Source organism: Monopterus albus, unplaced genomic scaffold (genome assembly GCF_001952655.1).
Source record: "Monopterus albus unplaced genomic scaffold, M_albus_1.0 scaffold31.1, whole genome shotgun sequence".
Lineage (NCBI taxonomy): Eukaryota > Metazoa > Chordata > Actinopteri > Synbranchiformes > Synbranchidae > Monopterus > Monopterus albus.
Genome location: NW_018127911.1, coordinates 633876 through 659467, shown reverse-complemented (window position 1 = coordinate 659467; position 25592 = coordinate 633876). Strand labels below are relative to the sequence as shown.

Genomic DNA, 25592 nt, shown 5'->3' with positions numbered 1-25592 from the left:
TTGAATATTGAGAACAGAGGGAAGAATCATAGGGTCCAGACAGGTTACCTCTAACTAAGGCTGACATCAGCTGAGGACAATGAATATTTCAATGCCAGGTTCAAAGAAGTACAGCCATTTACACTGTTTTAGGCTCTGTGCCGTATCCTCTCCATGGATTATTAATCATCACCCCTGTATAATCTCTTTATACCAGGCTCCCCTGAAGCTCAGAAAAGCAATGGCAAGCCTACATTTCACTTTAAAAACTTCTGGACAAGACAGGGCATTATGTTCTCACAAAATCCTTCTTCTGTGTGTCATCAATGATCTATGTATAAATGCTTGAAATGTGCTGCACTTTTGTACCCCTCTAGCTAGCACTGTCTGCTGGACAAGAGTATCTGCAAAGGGTAGGTCTGGCTTGCTCTACTGTATGAGTGTTATCTGATGTATTTGATGTTGCTGAGGCCTATCTGTGCCTCGCATCACATTATGAAAACAGTAGACAGAAGCCTACGCAGACTACAGTAATGAAGCTGAAAACATACACTGATTAGGTGGATTTGAAACAAATGAAATTAGGCAAGTGACAAAGGGAATCTCTCTAAAGGAGCAAGGGAGAGCAGAAAATAGTGGGCAAATAAACATACTGACCAAAACAGCAGTAAACAAGAAGCAGAGATGATGGATTCATGGAGAGATGATGCTATCATTACAGCCTGTCCTTAATAAATGGCATGTATGCTGGTTACTTACTTCCCTGGAAATAAAGTCTGATACCATCTGTCCCCTTGAAGTTTTACAGACTGTGTCGATAAACTGCCCATGCAAAAATAAACAGATCACTCAGTGAGGGATTGTTACTTCAGGGTTAGCCAGCCTTACTGCGAAGGGAAGAAGGCAATCAATGGCACAGGCTGACAGTATCTGAGAATTCCCAAAGGGCCAGTCCCCCATAATGTTGTGGCAATCATATATCTATGATGTGCACTGGGGGTTCTCTGTGATGACAAAGCGTCACAGGCCAAATACAATCGGCATGTGTGCACTGTTGGTCATTGACAACTTTGCCATTTTTCTTCCACCAGGAGCAGCCAACAATCACCATGCTGCAAAGCTATGAGAGACATGTTGCAATTACACCTTGCCTTGTGCCAAGAATTTTCAAATGAACACACACACAAAATCAGCTATGAATAATGCATTGTTTCTCACAAGACAAGCATACTTTGGAAACTACTCATCAGAACTGTTAATTAGAACAGACTTTCATGTCATGCAAAAAACAAAACAGTAACCTCGCATTATTACTGCAGCAGCTCAGTACACTGTCCACACCACACAATAGCTGGCATCAGAAGGATGGTTCCAGGGCTAAGCCTCCTCTAGTTTGCTTTATCTAGATTCTCTTTGGCTTATTTGTGCTGGCTTGAATGCCATCATTATCCATAACGGTCTTTAATTTCACTTTGCCATTTAACATCATTATACAAGTGACAGGTGCTAAGCCTTTAATCAGCCTCTGATTAGCCTAGCCACTGCCTGGCTGTTAATCTGCCGAATCAGGCCTGCTGTTGCATTCTGGCTTCTATCATGCTAAGTGCGACCCTCTTTAAAGGTCCAGCCTTTAGACTCAGTTAGCTCTCCTGACTAATCTCATTTCTAGCGATTCACTGCTACAAAACCATGTTTTGCTTTGTTTTGTTATTTTTTTAACTACCGTAATCTAAGTCTGGTATATTAAAAGCTGTGTTACAGCTCTTTTTTAACTAATCTAAGTCCGGTATATTAAAAGCTGTGTTACAGCTCTAAACAAATGAGCTTTAAAAATCAACTATTAGCATGCACTTTCAATTTTTCCAGAGCAGTGAGAACATACATTATAGTGATAAATGAGTGATCCTGGTGAAAATGTCAAGTATATAACTTTGGAACTGCTCTGCTGTTCTCACTATATACAGTAGCAGCATGATCGCATGGCATTCGCCATCTGCTGCACATACAATGCAATGGCGTATTATCACTTTACACTTTATAATAAGCTACCCAGGTCAAATTAACCACTAAGTCTGACGGTATTAATCCTGAGAACTGCTCAGGATATTATACTGCATATGAATCTTTATATTACTACACTTCAAATGTCAGTTGGTTTGATCGGAGGTCAAAATATCACTGACATCGTGGCTTCAGGGCTGCTTGTTTAGACCCATCAATTATCGCACAGAGTAGGGAGAGCTACAGTAACAGAGAAAAAGGGAGGCAAAACCCAACTGGCTAGGACTGCAGCAAATGCCGTGGGACGCTCCAGCTTCCCCCGCACCTATTAGTCATATTATTATTTTCACTTACTGAAATGATTTAATTTCATCAGCAGCATAATCAGGTTAACTGATTACCCAGTGCCACGGCATAGAGACACAAGCTTTAAGCAGGTCTGTGCATTAATGCTACAAAGGGACTGCTGGAGAAGAGAGAGCGAGTGAGACAGGGCAAGAGAAAGGAAGAGCAGAGAGAGAGAGGGAAAGGGAAACAAAGGTTAAGATTAAAAGCTATGGAGACAGGGAGGATGGTAAACACAGTGGAAGAGGGTGAAGAATAATGATAACATACTGTACATGTAGTCTGAATAAAGAGGAGTTTAACTAAAGGCCAGACCCTGCTGCTCAGACTCTATACAATGCAGTTTCATTTGCTCTACACATTCACTAAAGCCAACAACTGTTCACATCAAATTGCCAGGCCAGATACTAGAAAAATATGCCCGTGCTAAGAGGGTTGTGATAGTTGGTTGTGTAGAGGTTGTGTAGTATAGCTGGTGTATGTAGAACTGGAGTAGTGGGAAGCCTATTTTCTATAATGCCTGTGTGCAAGAATGGTCTGTGTACACTATGTATATACTGTAATGGCAAAAGCAGTATTTAATATGTTTACCAGATTTGAAATTATGTATAAAAATGTCTTTTCACTTCAGAGCCATATGTACAAGTTTCAAGCACTCAGTGCTTAAAGCCCCTGTACAAATATAGTCAGCACAGGCTCCACAGTTCCTGAGCTACCACAGTAATGATTGAGTCTTCAAGGTTCACCACAAATGTGAACCACATATTAGAGACTAAAAGGTTTTCATTCCAGTGACCATATAAGAAGCAAGTACATGTCTCCTAAGACAAAGTTCTCTCAGGACCATAGACTTGTATTCTTTATGTTGTAAAAGGGGTTTTGTTTTGTTTTGTTTTTCAGCATTTGCTTAGTCTTTACCGGCTGAAAAGAATATGAGACGCCAAGTGTAAACTGAACAGTACACCAGCCTGTTTCACTTGGCAGCTTTGTCTTTGGTTGATTTGCTGGTGATCATTTTTAATGATGTATATAGCCAAATGTACATCTTACAACCAACCCAAATTTGAGACATTGTTGTACTTTCCCTGTTTTGCAGCTTTCCATGATATTGCCAGAATTCTATAACTAATAAAACCCATGGTGAATTGCTTGAAAAATATACAAAGGAAGACAGGGGAACAGTGAGACAGAAATATCCAGGGACAGAGAAGAATAGCAACACAGGGGTAATCTAATCAGTGTGTCTCTGGCCCAGCACATATAGCCCTCTCTGGATAGCCATCTCAGCTGAATAATGGTTATGATACAGCCAGCACTCAACCTCAACCCCCCTGCTCTGTCCCTGCAAAGACATCCTATTGGTATTCTCCACACTTGTACATCTAGCCACCAAGGGCAACATTTACCTCCGAATCTACAAAAATACAACCCAAAAGAAACCATCTGAAATACTGGATGAAAAAACAGAGAGACAGAGAAGTAAAAACTAAAAGGAGAGAGAGTGAAAGAAGGTGCATTTCCACTGGAACGTTGCTTGTATTTTTTGTTCCCAGGAACTAATGTCCAAGAACATTCCCTGGGGTAAAAGTCTTTTGAGCACATTCTGATTTGATTTCCAAAGCAGGACGGAGGCCTCAGGAACAAATCAGCATATCAAAACCGCGAAGGTCGATAGTGGGGTGTTAAAAATGAATGCTGTGCGTAACATGCTGCATGGTATTTGACCAATCAGTGACTTTTGGCACTGCAGGCCTCGCCCTGGTATTTCAGACACAAGTAGAGAGATGTGTTGATGTGTCACTGGGCAAAACACACCCCCAAGTTGCCCTTGATGTTTAGAGCCATCGGTTGAGTTGGTACTGGAAACAAATTGTGTGTAACATACTTGGCCAAATAAAGGTGATTATTATCCTAAACAGGTTCAGTGGGTAGAGCAGTCGTCTCCCAACTGAAGGGTTGGAGGTTCGGATCTTGGTGCCTGCAGTCCACGTGTCGAAGTGTCCTTATTCTTAAAAAGCCACACACACTCACTCCTAGGGCCTAGTCACCAGTCAACCTCAGTGGCATGTCTTTGGACTGTGTGTGATAAACTACGCAGAAAAGTAGAGGAATATAGTAAGTCGTGTCCATTTTAAAGCACTGTGATCAAAGCTCAAATTGCCTTTACTTCCTCATAATTTCTTGAATCAAGAATAGGCTTATAACAACATGTTATCTTCATTAAAACTCATGAACAGAAGGAAGCTGTGCTGAAAGTGCATGAACACATTTTCATCCAATCCTAATGCAGAATCCTTTTTTAATAACTCTAACAGGGTACAGTAATGACTTGCTGTCTTTGTCATACCCATGTTTACTCTTCCAGTATTTAAAAGAAAAGCATACAATACAGGCTGTTTCCTTGACGTGGTCAGCCACCATGATAGACACAACACAGATGAGAGAGGAGTAATAAGGCAGCTCCAGCAACCCCCTGCCTCTGAAGAGCTGGACTGTGCAAAAAAAAAAGGAGGAAAAAATCTGTTTAGCCATCTTAGCCCTTGGAAGTTTATCGAGTTCCCTCCCTTTCTTTCTCCTTCTTGTCAGGCTCCTGAAGTGTCTGGGGTAAGACAGGCGAACTCCAGGGGAGACAGGCGATGTGGCTGGGGCCATTAAAGGAAGTGCTTCACCGTAGAGAAACATCAACCAGTCAGGTCTGGTTTAGTGGAGGTGACTCTGACTGTGCATGTCTCTCTGTCAGTGTGTATGTACATGTGTTTGGAAAGGTGGGACTGTGTGTGGAGGCACAGTGGGCTCCCTGAAACCTGACATCAGTTTACCACACAGTGTGAGCGGCAAGAGCTTCTGTACAAGCCTTTTAAAATGTGGACTTCTTCTGCAGTTTAATTATTAGAGACACGAGAGCTGTAGATAATTCAACACATTTACTCAAAGCCTTCAAATAAAGCAGGCTGAAACACGTTGTGAGTAATAGCATGCTTAGCTCTTTTGTTGCATGGACTTTGCCACTCCTGCAAATTAACATGTTGTCATCAACAGTGATGACCATTGACCTGAAAATTTGCCTGCTAAGGACCAATTAACATTTTTTTAAGTATTAATTTAAATCAACCATATTAACAGATACAGTCTGAATCTGGCACAAAAGACTTAAACATATTGTAAAGACATTTTCTCTTAAAATATTACTCTCTGCATTGTGTGGAAAACATAAGAGCTATATAAGATCCTGTCAGCTGACTTAACTAGGCAGTATATTTTTATGTCACCTATACTGTAATTAATGATGACATTGATGACAAAGCACACTGGGGGATGCACTGACATCTCACTGGGACACAGCATGCCACATACAGTATGTTTGGCAATCAAGTTGGAACCATAAACACTTGTTCAGCTACAAAATAATTTCTAATATTTTAACAGCCTGTGTGATAACTGAGAATACTCATTTATTTTCCAAATCACCACCATTTTTCAGCAGCACTGACTCTGTGCTTAATAACCCCCAGATCTATTAAGAATGGTATTATCATATGTGATATATTTTCCCACACAAACTAAATACCAAAACATGTTTTACGCAGATAGTTGCAGTGTTGCAGGATCTATGTATGAGCAGCGTTTATGTCTGTGTGAAAATCAGAACTATAGGCACTGCCAAAGCATCCAGAGACCATAAAAACAATGGAGTTACAGGCCTGAGCTGCTGGACTGTGCCATCCCTGCCAAAGCAACTAATTTAATCCAAGCAATTACCAAAACCTCAAAACAAAGACCGACAGTTATTGCAAAAGTATAAAGGGAGGTGGATGTCTGGAGATGTCATTATCTTGGTGGGCCATTAGCTTACTGAAATGCAAGTATGGAAGCACCTTTGGTGAGCGGTACAACAACTATGAATATGTGGTGGCTGGACATGGCATAACCAGTGAGCTAACTGCCTAGTAATTGCTTAATATCACAACAAGATCTAGAGAGGACAAGCAGATATGGCAATAAGGGTCACAGAGGATGCGGGCCATCACCAGGGCGAGGCCATTTAGAGTGAATAAATAAGGCATTTAAAAACCTGACATGAGCAAGAGGTCTTGGGTAGAATACTGATAAGTGAGGATGGGTAACAAGCAGAATCCTTAGGAGAAAAAGTGGGCAGAAGACCTCAGCTGCAATTTCATCATCATTTCTTGCTGTAAAGCAGCATTTAACAAAAACACTGGTGAATGGTCACTCTCTCCTCTGTCACTAAAAAGAACCTATGAAAATAAAAATGAAAAAGGAAAAACACTTATAGTGGAATGCCTAGTGAAAAGAAAACAATTTCCCCTTCAGCTGTAACAACCTAATGACACCCCTCTTCACACAGAGATGTTGTTAAACTGAAATCCATGTATTTCAGTGGAAAGATGAGACAGAAAATTTGGGAACACAGGTTTGTAGGCAGAGGAGGAGGACAGAGGATCAAACACAACATGTTGGATGTTGCATTGCCCTCCAAGGGCCAAGAATCACGATGTTCTTTAACTATGAACAGCTGCCGTTGAATCCAGTTGGATCTGGGCTTTGTTCCAGGGCACAAGCTTTGTAATCAGGAAAAAGTCCTGGATAGCATCTTCCGACTGGCCTGTCTCTGACTGCTATTTCCTTCACACTCTTGTTTTCTAGCTGTTTCTTAAGTACACTTGACATCTCACTGAACTGCACTGCAATGATCTAACAATTTTCATATAATAAAATCTTGGGTTTTAGAAGATTTGAATATTTGTTTTTGATTATGCATTGTCTTGTATAGCTTGCTTACACATTTAGAGGCATATATGTTCTTTTTACTCAGTCTTAACAGAGGTGTATCCTCAGCGTTCACAGAGGAAATACTAACATGCTGGTAAATGTCCCATTCAACTCTTAACCACAGATGGCGTACGCATGACATGCAGGACTTTAAGTCTTATCAACTCTGCCAATCCCACAGGGCCCACAGCATGACCTCTGTGTTGTACGACTGCAGTCACTTGGGCGGATGGCTCATGTATATGCATGAAGCTTATGGTCCAGGACATAACCCTTTGCTCTTCTTTATGCATGAGTTGAGACACTCCGAGGGTCATTACTTACACATTTCCAAAGGAATCACTTATATCCCTCAACTCTCATTCTGTGCTTAGGTGAGGAGCAAAATAGTGCTGTCCTTCTATAGGTGAGCATAGGTGATTTGATTTCTGTACATTATTACTGACTACTGAATGTTGTTTTATTGGATTCCACATGTTACTTTTACATTGTAAAATGTGCACTATTTCATAATGCGATTGTTATAATTAGTTAATGGTATTTCTGTCATATTGATTTGTCAAATTCATGAGAAACCACCGTGGGTGAGTAAATACCATGTCCATCTGGACTCATTGTCAAATTGCACATTAATATGCTGGTGTGCATGTACAGATAATCTGACCAGCAGTAACTGCAGATTTGCAGAGAACTGATTTACCTCAGTTCTCTGCAAATCTGCAGTTACTTACTCAGTTATCCAACAAAATCAAATGGAATGAAATGTAATGACATGAAGGAAGGTAGCTTTCACCATGAACCAGATACAGGAATTCCAACTACAAATTTCAGTCTACAGATTTCAAGTTCTAACGATACTGGTTTCAAAGAAAACAGCCACTATCAATTTCTCATTTAGGAACAGAAAACGCAAATGACCAAATATGGGAAGAGATGTAAGGGCAGCTCCTGCCACTGGTTGAATCACTGGGACAGTCAAACCAGTGAAGGCTTATCATTGTGTAAGTGTCTCAGAGACACTGATCTTTCAATTTAATCTCCTGACCAACTTATTGCTGTGACAAAGGATGCATTTATCTAAACTTCCTGGCCAGTAATAAACCCTGCCAGACCCTAACTCATCTTTTGCGTTCCCACTTTCTCTCCATTTCCTTGTCTCTTCATCTCCACTTTTCCCCTGCTTTTTACTCTACCCCAGTGTTTTAAATTCACTGCAGCCAGATGTCCAGGCTGGCCAGGGTCGCTCTACTTGAGCAGGAATTATATGAAATTGATAGCAAGGGATCAGCAGTCAGCCATCCCTCATCAGTGCCACCCCTTTTCTCTCTACCTCCTCCTCCTTTATCTTGCTTGCGCCCACTCAACTTGTGTCCCACTTCTTTATCCTCCAATCACACACGATTACTGCATTACAGGTTCTGAAGTTCAAAGGATTCAGAGATCGTAAACTCTCATCTGTGTGAATTTCCTCTGGAAGGAACTGAAGAGAAAGACAGAGAGACAAATATAGATGACTGGAAAGAGTCTGGCAGGCATAGAAATTCCAACATGGAGGTAGTGTAAGAAGTGAGGCAAGGGGAGGAAAAGGTGAAAGGTGGGTAGAGAAATTTCTTGTGGAGAGCAGAACGGAAGTGCTGGAGTCACTGAAGAGCAGAAAAGGGAAATTATCTGTGGAAAAACACAAAAGCTTCTTAAGCCTTCAATAAGAGATCAGGGGCAAAAGGGCCATCCACGTGGTGAACATTCGCTTATTGAGGTGTTGTTTGTGCCAAGCACACCCTCCACTATACATCTAGAGAATCCCAACACAAAAAAATGCAGCACCTCATGAGCACCATCACAGAACAAAACAAGAAATGTGCTGCACAAGTAATTCTCCAAAATGTAAGAGCTAAAAGGCAACCACAGGGGAAAAAATGCCTTTACTGTCTTGCTGATAACAGGTGCCTCATGCAAAAATTGGTTCAGAGTGAGCAGGTAACCTGCGCCAATGCATGTGAATCTTAACAGCACTAAACAAATGTATTATTTACTGGAATGAGAATTGACTTGCTTGTCTGGAACAAGCTAGAGCTAAAGCAGTTGGCAAAAACAACAGAGAGTATGGTATTAGCTCAGTATGGACTTCACATGAGTGTCTGGGCTCTGTTAGGATAGTGATGCCTTTAGTCTTTGCAGTTTTAATCTCAGACATACATGTCATGTTGTGGCCACTCTCATCCAAATGGCAGGTTAAAAAAAGCTGTGCTGGCTAGTAGATATGATTGGAAATTGTGGAAGGTATACCAGCAGAACACATGAAGTCAATATGCAAATAAGCACTTTAGCTTTTTGCATCATGGGTGCAAGTATGCAACATGTCTCCTTTGCTGTCTAGTAAAATAGTGTGCATTGTCTTGTGTAACAAAAGTAAAATAAGTAATGCACATTTTGCTATTTCTTCTCCATTCTTTTCTTTATTCCAGGATATCGCCCTTTCAACCCGGTTGCTTTCTATCTCACATTCCTGCCACTCTATGCTACATTTTTTTCCTCCTATCTTTCCTACTCTCACTATAGGTTTTGAAAACTAGTAGAAGAGGGTAAAGGTCACCTCAGAAGCACACGGACAGGAAGAAGAAGACCAGCCAGATCTGCTGCTGATACTGCCAAGCATATTCTTCACTGTCTCATTACAGGGTGGTAGCCGCCTGCCTGGTTGCTGGCTCCATCTTTCTCTTACTTTTTCTCCCTGTCTCTCCTGCACACACATGTACAGCCCCCTCTATCTTTGCCTCAACTCCCATTCCAATATCAAATTTAATCATAAATCAACATATTCCTTTTCAGTATCGCAAAAGACTTTTCATATTTAATAAAAATATTTTGCAATAAAGTTGTCATGCAACAAATTAGAATACACAATAGCATGCTCTTTTGTTCTGTGATTTGGTCTCGCTTTACAGAGACAATTAACTGCATGTACTCGAGCCCAGACTACATTCATGTATCTGAATTAGTACTTGAATTCTTATAATGTGATGGAAAATGGTTGTATTACACACATACTCCAAGTAAATTATCGCCATCCACTTGTCACTGTCCACTAACAGGCTTCACTTTCCCTCTCACACATACAACCCACTGAAATTTATAGAAATAAGACTGGTGGAAACAGGATGAGAGACAGAACAACTGTCCGAGAGAGAGAGGAGGTAGGTTAGGACGCCATGACAGAAATACTGTGAGTGACAGAAAAGGATAGATGAAGCACAGAAAGCAAGGGTGAGGGTAGGGAATAGAGTGTCTTGAATCACTATTGGCTGAGAGGTGGTTTGGTCCCTTTCTTTAACTTTCACTCTAGCTCTCCTTCCCTCTTGCAGCTGCCCACTTTCTACTCATCATCATTGTGCCTTTGTCTGCACCCACCCTAAGATTTAATGTTCCTTAACACTCCTTTAGTTAAAAAGGTACATCGAATTTCCTGGGCTTATTCTGTGCACCAAGTGTGTATGCATCAGGATCTAGTGAAATTCACCATTACCTGGCTCCTTCACAAGAAAGAAGCCAATTAGCAGACAGCCTGATCAAACAGTAGGCACATTGTGCTCTACTGCACTCTGGGTAAGAGTGGGTACACTCCAAATTGTGACCAGCACAGTCTGCTCTGAAAGAGATGGGTGGAGCAAATGAAATGGAACATACCCGAATCTGCATTCAGTAAGAGTTTAAAACTGGCACTTGTACAAACAAGGTGAACAAAATGTATTTAACAAAAAAACAAAATTACTGATGGCAGACAGAAGAGTACGTTTGATTGGTTGCACCTGGTTAGAAATGGCAAAGGAAAAAAGCAGGATATGAGTATCATACTGTGTACGTATGCACAAAGGTCATGGGTAGGTCTGGTGTCTTATGGCAAGCACTCAAATATAGGGTTAGATCTGAGTGCTGTGCATTCTTCTATCAGAGGTTACAGTTCTTGAATTTTACTTCATGGCTTCATCACTGAGGTTTAACTCAACCAACATGGCTATTTCTTACTCGAGAGCATCTCTGCTACGATCTGTTCGATGGGTTCTCCAAAGACGGATAAAAACATGTCATAGTTACAACTTTTTCAACATAAAAAAGCAAAACAAAACAATACTAGGCCAAATATCATTGGTCACAGTTGTTGTTCCTTGGGGTGCCTCAGGAGAGAATCTATTTGCTGTAATCTCAGAGCGAATGATTGCAGCAGTTTTGACCAAGAGCAAACTGCTGCAACCTGTGGCAGATCTCAAGAGTGTTTCATATCCGTGTCAGTGCCTCCCCGAGGACTCCCCGAGGACCGAGTGCAAGTCTTAGTGGATCCAGACCCATGTTAGGTATTCAGGAGAAGCAGTGGAGCAACAGCCAAGGAGGTGTCACAGCTGATGCTAAATGTACCCTGCCTTTGCCACCAATGCACACACTTTATGTCCTGTCCTTCTAACAGTATGATATAAAAAGTATACTGCACACTGTGTGTATATGTATGCTGAACAGTCACTGTGTGTAAAGTCCATATGGGTAGGGGGCTACTGTTACAGTATTCCTGGTCATTTATGTGTTCAGTGGGTTTCATGACCTTTTGTTAGCAAGTCTGTATCCATGCAAACGTTACACTGATGTATAACCATACATGCTTGTTTAAATGTACGTTATTCTATGTGTGTGCTTGCAGCTGTATTTTCTTGCAAATGTGTGCCACGGCTTCTGGCCAAGTCACCCATCGTGGCGACCTATTTTCTCTCTTTAGATCCCAGACCACAACCTCTCTGTTTACTGCGACTCTGTCCCTTGTGCCTTGTCCCATATCCCATAATCCTTTGCAAATGTTCCAACAAGCCATGTTCGCCTAGTGTCTTCCTCATCTGTTCTACATTGCCAATTGTCCGCATCACCCCCTGCTATCTTCCTTAATCTTTGTCCAACTTGTTTTCCCCATTTTTCCTGTTTGTTTCTACAGTTTGTACCACTTCCATCTCTACTTGCTTCCACTCCTCTAATTCACCCTCATTCTATTTTTCATCCTCTAACCATTTTCACTTCACTCCACTCACCTTTATCTATCCCTATATTTCTGTTTTCTTTTAATTAAATTCCATTTCTCTGCAGTCAAATTCTGCATTTTCTTGCTATATCTTTCTGTCTGCTTCCTAACAGTAAGGGATGATTAGTGCAGAGGCCTCAACCTCATTAAAAATGGAAAAACAAGACATAACATACTGTTCTACTCCTCCACTGCTAATCACGTAGTTTTGCATATGGACATAGGGACACAGAGGAGGCGGCAGCTGTCGATTAGTGAGCTGACAACGGTTTGCTATAATGGCAGTAAAGTTGGAAAGATGTTCACAGATTCCAAGCTTCTGGATCAATATCAAAATCAGAATCAGAATCAGCTTTATTGGCCAGGTGTGACGGACACACGAGGAATTTGAATCTGGTACATCGGCTCTCAATGTGCAAAACAGTAAACCAGCATAAGGCTGTGTAATATAACAAAACAGCAGTATTAACATCAACAAACAGTGCAAACAATACAGAAAAAGCAGTATAAACAGACAGTAAACAAGGCAGCCAACAAAGCAATGTTCATTGAAATGAGATAAATAGAGATAAAACAGAGTACTTAAGAACTAGAGACCTGTACAAGTCTGTATAATAAATGTTGCTAAAATGCTAATGGCCCCTCTTTTGCTTTGTAGTAATGTAGACAACAAGCAGGGACCATCTACAAAGTGCAGCACTGAAAAAAGATAGGCCTACCTCAGAAATATTCAATAACTTTACTCTTACCCAGTGTAATGTTACCAAAATTACTTCACAATCAATGGTTACTGCTACTGGTTATACTACAACCCTTAGTTAGGAAAAATATGTTTTTTTATAATTTGGGGGAATTTTCATTGGTAAGGGGATGTCCCTACCAATGTTGAGCCCTTGCCACTAATCTTGCACCTTCACCCCCATCATCACACTCTCAACCCTCCTTCAGTGCTGGGTATTGCCTAGGCAGGAAAGCTGCTGTCTTCCTCTGCTGTCAATAGAAAATCTAGTTGAGTTGCTTTTAGTAACTTGACATTTTCTGTCTATTCCTGTGACTTGCCCCAAATTTGCAATGTGCTCTTTCACACAGCCATATCCACACACACCTGAACACATTGCTTGTTCCTGTTTTCAAGCTGTCAGTGTTTCTTTGTAAAGGAGCCTCTGGACTTAATTTTCACAATATGCCATAAATAAATTGGGTTCTGAATATGAATAAAATGAATTCTTTAAAAAAAAACCACATAAATGAATCCAAGTGTTTTGAGCATTAACCTAATGATACAGGAAGAAAATCTGATGCCTACTAGGTCCTGTAATGGTATATAAAATGCTACACAAAATGTCATACAGGGTGTATTGAATTCAAGTGTCTGGGAAATGACAGATTCTATCCTATAAATGGAGTCTCAGCTGAGCAGCCATTGTGTCTAGCAAATGTCCTAAGGTACAGCATGAAGCTGCTACCTGCTCACTCAATGCACATCACTCCAGGCAACAGGATGAGTAAAACTGTCACAGATGTGAACATACTTGAAATGTTAAAGCATCAGTACCACCTATTAAAACATATATCACATTTAGATGGGCACTCACACCCCTCTAGAACCCAACAACATGCTTCCAAGATGGGGGGCTGATGCTAACAATAACCAACCCAGGACACTGGGCCAGGCTACCAATCTCTGGTCCAACACCCCACCACCTTTTCTATGGATCTGACAGCCACAAAGGCCTTGCTTTTGTACTGCCAGCCAGCAAAAGCTCAGCTTCATCCAGCCCTGGAAACATGGCAGATGGTGGCAGGAGAGAACAGAAGAGAAGTGCGAAGAAGCTGTGTGTGTGTGTGTGTGTGTGTCTATGTTTGTGAGGCAGACAGAGACAAGTAGAATGAGAAAGAAGAAAGCCAGTGTAACCACACGCTTGCTTGCCTATGATACTGTCCTCATGACCTCTACGCTAGAGCTAAACAAATGGTTTAATATCTTTGCTGAAACTACACTGGTACCTATAGAAGCCAATCAGTAAAGGTCCACAAAGTTCAGCTAGCACAGATTTCATCTACACATCTTGTAGGTTGCTGTGTCCTAGCTGTTCCATGGTCGACCGCTCAGTCTTTTCCTTTCAGGGATCCTATAGGTTTCCATAATGGGCAAATAGAGGTTCTGCTCTTATATGAATGGACAGCTGATTAGTGGCATCAAACTGATGGCTCCGTGACAACAGCCTTCACACTGCCCATCTGTCGCAAATGAATACAAGTTTATTTGAGGCTATGACATGTATCTGGACAAAAGCCTTATTAAGTAATATTCAATTTTTTGACATGTATAAATTTTGCTTGTCTAGTGATTATCTATGTAACACTGATTACTTAGCTATTCAAATAAAAGCTTTTACAGATGTCAGGTCTTTACCAATAAAACTCTTTAAATGTTTAGAATATGACAAATTCTAATAACATGAAATTTGAAGAAAAGTTTGCATAATCATGCGAGATAAAATAGACAATCATATGGTCATATAAAAATGACTAAATTCTACATTTTGCTAACTACATGATGATAAAGGATTGTTGTAACATCCAGACTAACCCAACTAATCAGCTCTCACAGCTAACATCAGAATGGTTTATTAGAAAAAAATAATAGAACAGAAATACCAAGCAAAAAAAAGACTTCAAAGTACAACCCTCACTTTCTGGCAAATACAGTTAAAATAAACTCCAAGGCAAGGTGTCATCATAAAAAAAATAAATAAATAACCATGAGGACCTCACAGATATCCACTCTAAAGATTGATCTTGTTGTTACCTCTCTGCTCATTGCTTCATAATGCAAGACTCACCTCGGATGATGGACAGCTTGGCATTCACAGTGATCTCGCCCTCGCTGTTCTCAGCCACACATTCGTAGATGTTCTCATCACGTGGCGCTCGGAGAGGCTGGATTCTGAGTACGGCGCCGGCACCCTCATCGAACTCAATGGTCTGTGGGGTAAGGAATAGAGTTAGGTTAGACAGATGTGAAACTATAACAGAAACAGAAATACTACCTGTTTGTAACTTAAGGAGCCTACAGTACTCAAGGTAAGTACTACAATGAAGTACCAGAGCCAACGCTTTTTTTTTTTCAGGGATACAAAGATGAGTTTGATGAGTTTAATTTGTTAGTTTGATTGTTTAACAAATAATGTTACTAATGGTGTTTTTCCCTATCAGCACGGGACAGCTCTGCCAAGCTGAGCTGCATGGTGGAACCATGCTGAGCTGCTCTCGAGTCAGCACGGTTGTGTTTCCACTGCACCGTAAAACACATGATCTTCTGCATCTTGATCGTGTTGGACTGGTGTGAGCTGCTGAATAGCGACACATAACTCATGACGTCTGTGTCTTGTTACTAACTTGCAACATGGAGCACTCGATGTTAGGCATTATTTTAAATCTTGCTGCAATGAAATAATGACTAAAAGTGATGTCAGTGCGTGTGACAGTGTGGCGTTTTGAGAGAAGCTGTCCACATACCAGCATATGAAAAAACTACAGGTTTGAGTTCCCTGAAAACCAATACATCAAGAGCCATATATACTGAAACAAGAAATTGAGCCTCGTGTAAATGGCTAGAATTGAAATGGTGACACTTTTGAAATAATGACTCTACTTTTACTCTAATTTTGGATGGATGAAGTACTAGACAAGATGGCCAACCTGTCTATCAGTCTCACAGCAAACCTGTTCTTCCAATTATCTATCCCTCCTCAGAGGAGCTTACATCATCTCAACAAAGAGTTTGGTGCTGAAATCTCTAAGCAAAGCATGACTTTGAGATACACGAACAAGTCTTCAGCAGCCCTGCTGCTCTACTGCTGCACGTCTCAGGGCTAAGCTGCTAATTAGGCTAAAAACACTGCAGAGCACGGCATCGTGATCAATATCAAAGCAGCTGTCTAGAGGATAGAACAAAAAAATCAGAACTACTTCAAAACCTTCTTGCTTTTTTTTTTTATTTCATGCTAAATGGAGGAAGATATGTGTCCGTTCTGGCGGGATCTTTCATGCCCTTGGCTTTGTTTCCTATTTAGCATGCAGAAGAAGAGAATGGCTTTTTATTTTGTCCTCCATTGAGATGTTGTTTCTCTCTTGTCATTTTTTGCATTTTAACCCCCCACCCCCAGCCCCGTGGCTGCGTTCATGCTGCAGTGTGTTTCTGTCTATCTCTGTGCACTGCTGTCATCGTTATCGAAAGCAACTTTTTAATTAAGAAACACTGAGCATCAATCAAGACTTTTAGAGGAGCCATCTGGGATGCCTGCTGAGAAATGATCAACAAACATCATGAATAACGTACAGACAGACACGTTCACAGACAGGGCTACATGCAGGACAAAAAAAACGCAGCACTGGAAACAAGAATGTGACAATGGCAGAATCAGTCAAGTGCGAAAAGGACAGGGTTGGGGGAATGGGAGGGCTCTGCATTGCGGTACTGGGTGACCGTAGCTAATGATGGACTTGCACATCATTCAGAGGTTGGAGAAGCGAGTCCATGAAAAGATTGGCAGTTGATGTGCAGAGCTGTGAAAATGGTGGGTGAAAAAGGCAAATGAAAACACTCTTTTCAAAAAGACTGTGTGGGAACTCAACCACAGCAGAAGACTATGCTTGTAAAGTGAATATTGTGCAGGACGGTAATGACATGGGTGGGCAAACAAAGGTTATAAAGAGCTTCATGCTTTGACTGAAAAACTTGGCAAATTGTATGTTATGGATGTTAGTATTGGCTCAATGTAATGAAATCCTGTATGGTTATATGGTTTAATGTTTGTCACAACAAGGCCATATGTAAGATAACTACAGGGTTATTACATAACTATTGGTGGTGAACAACCTTTCTTTTTTAAACATCCTAACAGTTGAAAAACTGGTCTAATACCATTTACTGTGAGATATTAGCTTTAAATACTTTTATGTAGTGTTAGGGTAGAGTGACATGTATGGCCTTAAATGGCATAAAGTTGGCCTCAGCACCTATGCAGCACTTAGCAGCAGTGCGTATTATGGACTCACCTCTATGCGCTGCGAGTTAACCTTCTTGCCTTTCTTGTTCCAGCTAACCCTTGGCTTGGGGTCGCCCGTCGCTTGGCAGACAAAGGACACCACGCCCCCTGAAACACCAATCTGGTCAACGGGAACTTTAGTGAACCTCGGTGCTGCTGAGAATTAGGAAGATGGGGGAGGACAGAGAGACAGGCAGAGAAATATAGGGAGAAAGGGAGAAACAAACATTAGCACAAGCCATAAGATGGATGTCGCAGCAACTGAAGCTAAAGCTGCTCCTTTCAAGGCAGCACTGAATAAGTGTAATTGCATTTCTGAAAGGACAAATTAACCAAACGCCTATTTGAGTGCATACACATTCATCCACACAGAGACACATGTCTCTGCAATGTCACACAAACCTACACTAGCCTCGTTTTGCAACCCTTCCTGTATCTCATTCTCACTCTGTATCACACACCCACACACTGTGTTCTGCAGCAGAGCAGACTTGGATAAGTAAGGGAGATGGCCAATTTAAGTTTGGGAGAAGGACAAAATAAACAGCTTGACAGACAGGAGAGATAGATAGTGTGTATACTGTATGGATAGATTAGTCACTAAGGATAGTTGGTGGCCTGCCCACATCAAATGCCTCGAGATCTGATGACCATCGTGTGATTGAACCTGCTGTTCTACTGTGACAGGAGAGCCTCTTTACCACTGGGCCATGTTGTTTTTATGAATCACTAGCTGCAGTACAAACTTGGGCTGAAATAAATTACCGCCTTTCCTCATCTAGTATCTCAATTTCACTTCTCAGTCTTATGAAGCAGGGAATTTAATTGCTTATGTTGTGTCAAGGTGTTGGTGACTGCTATAAACTGTTGAAAAATAATTAACCCTTTTAAGATGGAAGTGAATCCCAGCCAAAATGTTTGAGGGTGCAAAAACCACATTTTGAGCCCTACTCAGTTTGCAACATGCGTGTGCTCTTTTCTGGGTTTGCACTCAGATTTCTTCACTGGGTTTTATATGAAATTCTGTCCCAGCAGAAAATTTTAAAAGCACACAAAACAAGTTGTGAGGGTTTTGAGTTGTTGAGAGTGAGGGAGGACAGAACTGTAAGCGTAACAGATGATTTCAGGAATCAGCAGAGATCCTCCCTCACTAAATGTGATTCTGTTCTTGCAAATCCATGGCTGTGCCCTCTCACATTCTGATTTGCAAACTGAATAATGCTCAAAACTTCTTTTGTGCATTTTCTAAACTTTTGCAACCGACAGACTTTCGCACAAAACCCAATGGAGAAATCTGACAGTGCAGAGACATAAATGAGAGTGCACATGGCCAGGATTACACTCCTAAATCTGATTCTGTCCTTACAAATCTGTGTCTGTGAGCTCTCAAATGCAGAGTTTCAAACTGAGTATCACTCGAAATGTGGTTCACGCAACCTCAGACATTTTGGTTGGATGTACTCCCATAATAGAAAAGTTTTATTTAGGTTGAAGCACAAAACAACTTAGGTTTAGGAAAAGATCATGGTTTGGGTCAAAATATCTACTTTGTTAAAGCTAGAAGGTCTTTGTACTGAGATTTTGTTGGATGTAGTTGGCTCAAGACAACAAGACCAAAACAAAAAAAGATGGTGAAAAACAGAATATACTGGGAAACCTTTTAACTCTGAAACATACAGATATGTGGGGATGATCAAACAGCCAGCGAATAACATCAAATTAATACTTAAGAGACCGTGGGTCTGCACTAGCCTCCAGGCACTGCTAAATGCATATGAAGGAAAGTTCCTGCACTCATGAAGTGGTAAAGCAAGATCGAGGGTAGGAGAATGAGGGAACGAGAAATAGTGTGCGACAGAAAAGAAGGCTGAGCGTGCTGTCTCAATAAAGCAGAGGCCCGCACAAACAAACACTATAAATATTTCTGATGCATACAGTATATAACAAAAACATACACAAACTAATTCACCTAGTAGTTAATGATCAGTTAATCTCTAAAGCTGGTTTTAAAGTTTACTAAAACAAAACAGAACTTTTTCCACTTAGAATATGTTTTCTAAAGGATGAGTGGATATATCTAAATTGGCTAACCCCTAAATATGAATGGGTGCCAGCACAGTTAACCTTGATTTTAAATGCTTAGGTGTTTATGAATACAGGATTATTGCAGAAAGAAAGCATACTGTATATTCTCATTATACTGCCCATGGTCACATGAAGATAAAACACACTTTTAACTAGAAACTCTCTATTATTGCTATAACCAACTGCTTCCTTTTCTTTCAGCAGCCCGAGCTGCTCACTTGCAGATGAGTGAGGCCGATCTTATCTTGCTTTGATTTTTGTCTGCTTTCTTTGTTCTTGGGTAATTTGATGTAATGAAATTCAAGGGGTGTGTGATTTCCACTGGGCATATTCTTGCTAAATGCTTACATGTTTTTATCTGACTGCTACATTAAAGTGTTTGAGTAAAATCGTCATACAGTATAAAAGGGCTGGACATTGGCAGACAACATGCTGAGCTTAAAAACAAACAAACAAACAAAAAAATCAGCCAAAGGGTAGGGGTGAAACTAACTTTTATAAGTATTAAAGGCCTGTGTTGGTGACAATCATTTTAATGTAAGAAATATTGATTCCTGGCTTTCTGATGTGTATAGATTTTTGCATCATGCAAAATACTTTTAGTCCCTTTTAAACCTTATTCTACATCTTTTAAAATAACCCCCAGTGAATTGAAAGGTTTCTTAGAAGCATGTACATTGCTCAACTTGACCTTCCTCTATCTAAATCTCTCTAAATCTAATTATGACAAATTTAGTTTATTTATGATACAAGTCCTGTATCTTTTCTCTAGCTCTAAGGAATAGGTCTACTTTATTTGTCTGGTGCAAAAAAAGAACCCCTAATAGGCATTTTACACTTTCAATTTCCCTTCTGAAACTTCACAGCACATAATCAGAATCAGAATCAGCTATACACAACACAGCTCCTTTGAGTTTGACCTCCCCTTACAATGCACTCTGTCAAGAAAGAAGAGGGATTTACACAGAGCAGGCCTGTGGCCATGATTGTGCTGAAGGCCACCACTCTTTGATTAGTTTTCTCCTGGACCATTTGACCTTTCCACACAGTCACCTTCTGCCTCTTTTTCCTCTCTTGCTTTATCAAATGAGAGATATGGATAATAAAAGTCTGTGCTGAATTTTGCTCCTGACAGATTCAGAATTGTCTTATAATGTGCTCTATATAGTTTTTGACATTACACTAAAGAACAGAGATGTTGCCTAGTCATAAAATGCACATCTGAATCCAGTGTGAAGGCTCTGGGATAGGAGTCTAACCCATAGCTGAAGTCTTTAAGTCACTATCTATTGCAAGAGCATTTTCTCTTTTCCAAACTTTATCTAGTGGAATTACTGATAAGGGTTTATAGCAATGGCACCACAGTGATGATAAGCTAATTCTTTAATTGAAATGTGTATTTCACTTAAACAGATGCTGCCATCAACTAATGCTGCAGCTCACAGTTCTCTTCTACTTATCTGATCTGTCATTTGAACAATAAAAATAAAGATTCAACTGTACTGCTGTGTCACTCCGTGCTGCCAGAGGACCTAACTATTCTTTTATTATATTCTGTGAACCTGGAGATAAACATGGAGACTTAATCAAAATACCATTATGGTCTGGGCAAAGTGGAGGCAGGGAGTGCAAAACTTGTAAACATCTCTTGGCATTTTGCAATGCAGTGATATGGAAACACTGCATCACAGCTACCGTGCATGCTAACAGGTTTTCAGATTAGCAAATAACCATGAGCCAGAAATCTGCTTTGTACACTCACAGAGTGCAGTAAACACCCTGAACAGCTCTGTTACGTTACAAAGATAAGATTAACACAACTGTTATACTAACCTATTATATTAGTTTTCAGGTTTCCTTATAAGCTGGTCCTTTATCTTTTTCCCTCACTCTTTACAGGAGACAGTTTTTGTTAAGCCCAACGGATTTTGAAATCCCTGTATCCGCGGGCTATAACATACGATACAAAACCCATCGTGGATCCCATGATGTGATAAATCCAGCTTGTTGTATATGTAACATCAATCTTTGTTTTTTTTCTGGTGGACAAATATTTGGCAGATACAGTACATGTTGTTATGCATTAAGGGATTACAGAGGGTTGTAATCCTTGTTGTTATGGGTTAAGGGATTACAGAGGGTTGTAATCCTCTTAATGTTCACAATTTTTCATGAGTCTGAGTCAAGTCAGAAGTCAGTTAGGTGTGAGTTACAAGTCAAGATGGAAATGTATTTATGTGGGACTCAGATGCAACTCAAGAGCCCATCTCTGGTGAAGAAGGGACTGGAAGAGGAGAAGAGAGACAAATACAGGAGGTCCAGGAACTAGAAGAGATCATGTGAGGGGTCTCGTTCCTTCTGCTTACGTCTGCCTGTAGTAGATGGTTTTCACCAATATATGCTAACCTGAATGTCTTTAGAAAATAATGGTGTGGTATTTGTTGTGCACAATAACCTTCAACTACATATGATATCCTGTTATCTCCTTAAAATATGAAAAATGCAAGTTTATTTTGAGGACCCAAAAACAACATGCTTGTGAAAAGCAACATTCAATAACCCATGAGAACATGGAGCCTTAAACTTTAAAGACTGATATTTACAACTGGACAATCAAGCTGCACAGAAGCAGATGGTGGAACATGAAAAGCTGCTCTGCAAAAGGAGAGAGAATAACAAACTGTGTAGGTTTATGTGAGAAAGAGAGATATAAAATCTCCATCACATAGAAGATGTGCCTCACAGTGGACTACAGAATGTATATCCAGCCCATATTTGACACATTCATATGCAACTGTCAAATGAATGATCGGGTCTGTGTTTCTGTTGTATGGAAACATCATCAGCATTATTTAACTTGCACCCAACACCAGTTAGAAAGAGCAGAGATGCCAGGTTTTATTCATTCAGACTGAGTGCCAAAATGTAATCCACTTTCCTGTGTGTGTGGGTGTCTGGGTGGGTGGGGGGTACTATAATGTTTTTTGTGTTTCTGTATATGTGTACAGTAAGGTGTGGTATGATAGAAGAAGGTGTGCCTACTGTTTGTGTGAATGAGTTTGTGTTTTCATGCACATGCTATCAAACCCTACCCTGCCACTAGGCTCTGGTCCTGTGGTTGTCTGTTATAGTGCAACTGAATTGCTACGGGTATGGTTGTGTGAACTCTGATGAGCGTAATTAATCTTTTTTTTTTTAACCTTTTTACCAGCTGTGTGCCTCTAGCCTTTTGCTGCCAGTTACTGTTGACTCAGAGCCTTTCTTTTTTGAACCTTGCCATATAGCCAGTAATTGCAGGGTAAAAAGGTTGAGTGGTGTCGGGGCTTAAACTACTTAAGAAATTCTCAATAATGAGCAATGGCATAAACCACATTGGATTATTAACAATAAAATGATCCACAGTGTTTCATGCATTGCCTTGAAACCATATCTACATCACAGACACAAAAGCTAATGCACACTGAATGTTGTGGAAGCAAATGTGCGACTTCCAGTTAAAAGACTGTTTCTTGAATGGTGCAATGTGTGTAGCATTTTTAAATATCAAAATATTATATTCAGAGTATATTTCAGTCCCTGGTAAACCAACTAAATCCAAAGGTATTTCTTTTGTCTCAATCCACTGCTTCCTAAAATTTTAACTACTAACCTGCTTCATCAAATTATATAAAATATAATGTTAAAACTGACAAAACTTGGCAAACTTGTTGTTTGTTTACATGGGCTATATGCTTTGTTGGCATTACAATAAAATATAAGCAGTTTGAACCATCAGGCATCTTTAGATCTACTGGGTAAAAGCTGCACTTCTACAGTTTGTATAGGAATAAAATCATGCTGCATTTAAAGAGAAAAAATCTTCAAAACCTTTGTTTTTCAGGACTATAAAACACAGTTTAGAAAGTTTAGAACTGTCCTCTTTCTCTGTGTGTTCATCAGAGCACAGACTCATTGGGGTTTGATTCCCACTAGTGCCACCGTAACACTTCTACTGCTCTAAGATACCTTGTATAAAAATTTCCAAATACTGGAATGTTTTGATTCCAGAGATGACATTGTAAGGACATTGCAGCTTGCCTCCGGAGTCCATTTGTCCATTCAATGACAGTGTACCTCTATTCCCCAAGCTTCCCTCAGACAAACTGAGGTACAGCACTACCCAGATAAACACACACGACCCATCTTTATCTGCCTGGCAGGGGGACATGGTCTGACCTAAAATAACCAGCAACAGGGACCCATCTCTCTTCACGAGGACCCGAGAATAGAACAGATCCACACAACCAGCTAGCAGGAAAAGAAAGAAAGCAGACTCACACTGTGCACAAGACACTTGTTTAGCTAATATAGCAAGCACCTGCTACTGGACTTGGGATCTGTTGGACCTAATAAGACAGAATACACCAGCACTGTGATTATAAAGTGGTGGAGAGTGGGCGATGGGTATGTGACTATGAGTGGACTCCATTTGCAGTACTTTAATGTTGTCATTTGGGGTGTTAGAGGCAGGAGGAGACTGGCTTTATGACTAATAGAGTAATTGATGGAAAAAGGCTTCTCAGGTCATAAATAGGACCCATTATCTGCTGAATTAGCAAAGTGGGAGACAAAATGACACACAACCATTCAGTGATGTGCAAAAAGCAAGAGAATTAGGAGAAGAGCACTTGTTATCCATCTTGCTACAAATAGGCATCTTTCACAACACAGTGACCTTTTTTAACCAATAATGTCTGCAAAAAAAAAAAAAAATTGGTACTATTAGAGGTGCGGCTATTAGCAAACTAATTCTACTTTCTCAGGCAGCCTGGAAAGATGATGTCATGAGAACGAGGAGGCAGATGATAATAAATCAGACTCACAATGTATAACACACTGTATGTAGTGAAGACTAAAGGAGTTTAATAAAAGATTTTTTTGTCAAAATGGAAATCATCACTAGTTTGATATGAACAATTCTAGTGAATGATTTCCGGTGAGAAACATAATATCTTCACTTGAAACTCTGCATAGATGAGTCACCCTGTCCCCGAGTCCAAGTTGACAACTGTGTCAAATTTGAAGAAATCCCCAGGAGGTGTTTTTCATAATATCACAGTCACAGAATGAGATGGATGTGAGGTCACAAAGACCTTCACCTTTGACCTCTGACCACCATAATCTAATCAGTTCATCCTTGAGTCCAAGTGGACATTTGTGCCAAATTTGAAAAAATTCCTTCAAGATGTTCCTGAGATATTGCGCTCGTTACAATGGGACAGACATACACAAAAACACGGCCACAGCTGTCAGAGGCATAAAACCTGAATAATCATAATCTTGACTTGAAAATATAAGTTTTTTAACTTACTGATTGATCTCAAGAGATGCACTCCCACAGAACAATTTATCACATCAACTGGTTCAGGGTTTATCGCTTACTTTTTATTCATTTGTGTCATTTCTTCATTTCATGTTGCAATATATCTAAGAGGAACTTTTCTGCTCATTAAACTATGATTTTCTCTGAGGCATTTATTTACACTCCAAGGTCATTTTTACTGTTCAGCTGTAATAAATTGAGTCAAGTACACTAGTAATGCAGAGAGGTGTTGCTGAGGTTAAACTGTGGCCCTCAAAAGTGTATAGATTTTCAGTAAGGCAACAAACAGCTATCCATACAACTCAGCAGGCCACCCAGCTGCTATGGCTGCCTGTCTGTTTGTCATGGACCTACCAGCCTGTACACCTGCATACTAGTCAAAAATATGGACACACTTTCCCTTTTAATTAAATGTGAAAGTGTGTCCATACCTTTGACTGGCAGTGTAACTATAGGGATGGAGGAATGGGAAAAAAAAAAAAGGGGGGGGGGGGGGGGGGGGGGGGGGGGCAGTCATGTAACACTGACAAAGGAAACCAAGCCTTTACTCTAAACCCGCCTTGCTTTGTCCTGTCTCGAGGTTTTCATATGCAGTCGCTGCCAACAAAGACCAGCAGACTGCTGCAAAAACTTGAGCCAGACAAGAAAAGAGAGAACAAACAGAAAATAGTTGGTAAGTCCATTGCTGGTTTCTTTGGACAATTAGTGGCATCCATATAAGTTCATTCAGAAGATGAAAAGATGAGGACTTTGACCATTAAGAACCAGGCTGACAAGGTTTCTGTCATTCAGTCAACAATGTGACTCCTGCTACGAGATCTAATTTTGTAACAGGGGCACTAAATTTACATGAAAAAAATATTAGCTAAATCTAACAGCACCTGTAGAAATCTGTAATATGTTCTAAACTAAATATCTA

General features: G+C 40.4%; 1 protein-coding gene across 19 annotated transcripts in view; it reads right to left on the bottom strand.

Annotated features, from left to right (window-relative positions):
- Nucleotides 1–25592, bottom strand: part of ptprsa (protein tyrosine phosphatase receptor type Sa) — a 218987-nt gene that overhangs the window by 89684 nt on the left and 103711 nt on the right. For 18 of the 19 annotated variants that reach the window (XM_020596614.1, XM_020596622.1, XM_020596620.1 and 15 more), the window contains 2 exons: nt 17237–17382; nt 15019–15160 (listed from right to left, as the gene is read on the bottom strand). In XM_020596614.1, coding sequence (XP_020452270.1) covers nt 15019–15160; nt 17237–17382 — 288 coding nt within the window. The remainder of the gene's footprint in view (nt 1–15018; nt 15161–17236; nt 17383–25592) is intronic. The other variant, XM_020596618.1, reaches the window with a different exon arrangement.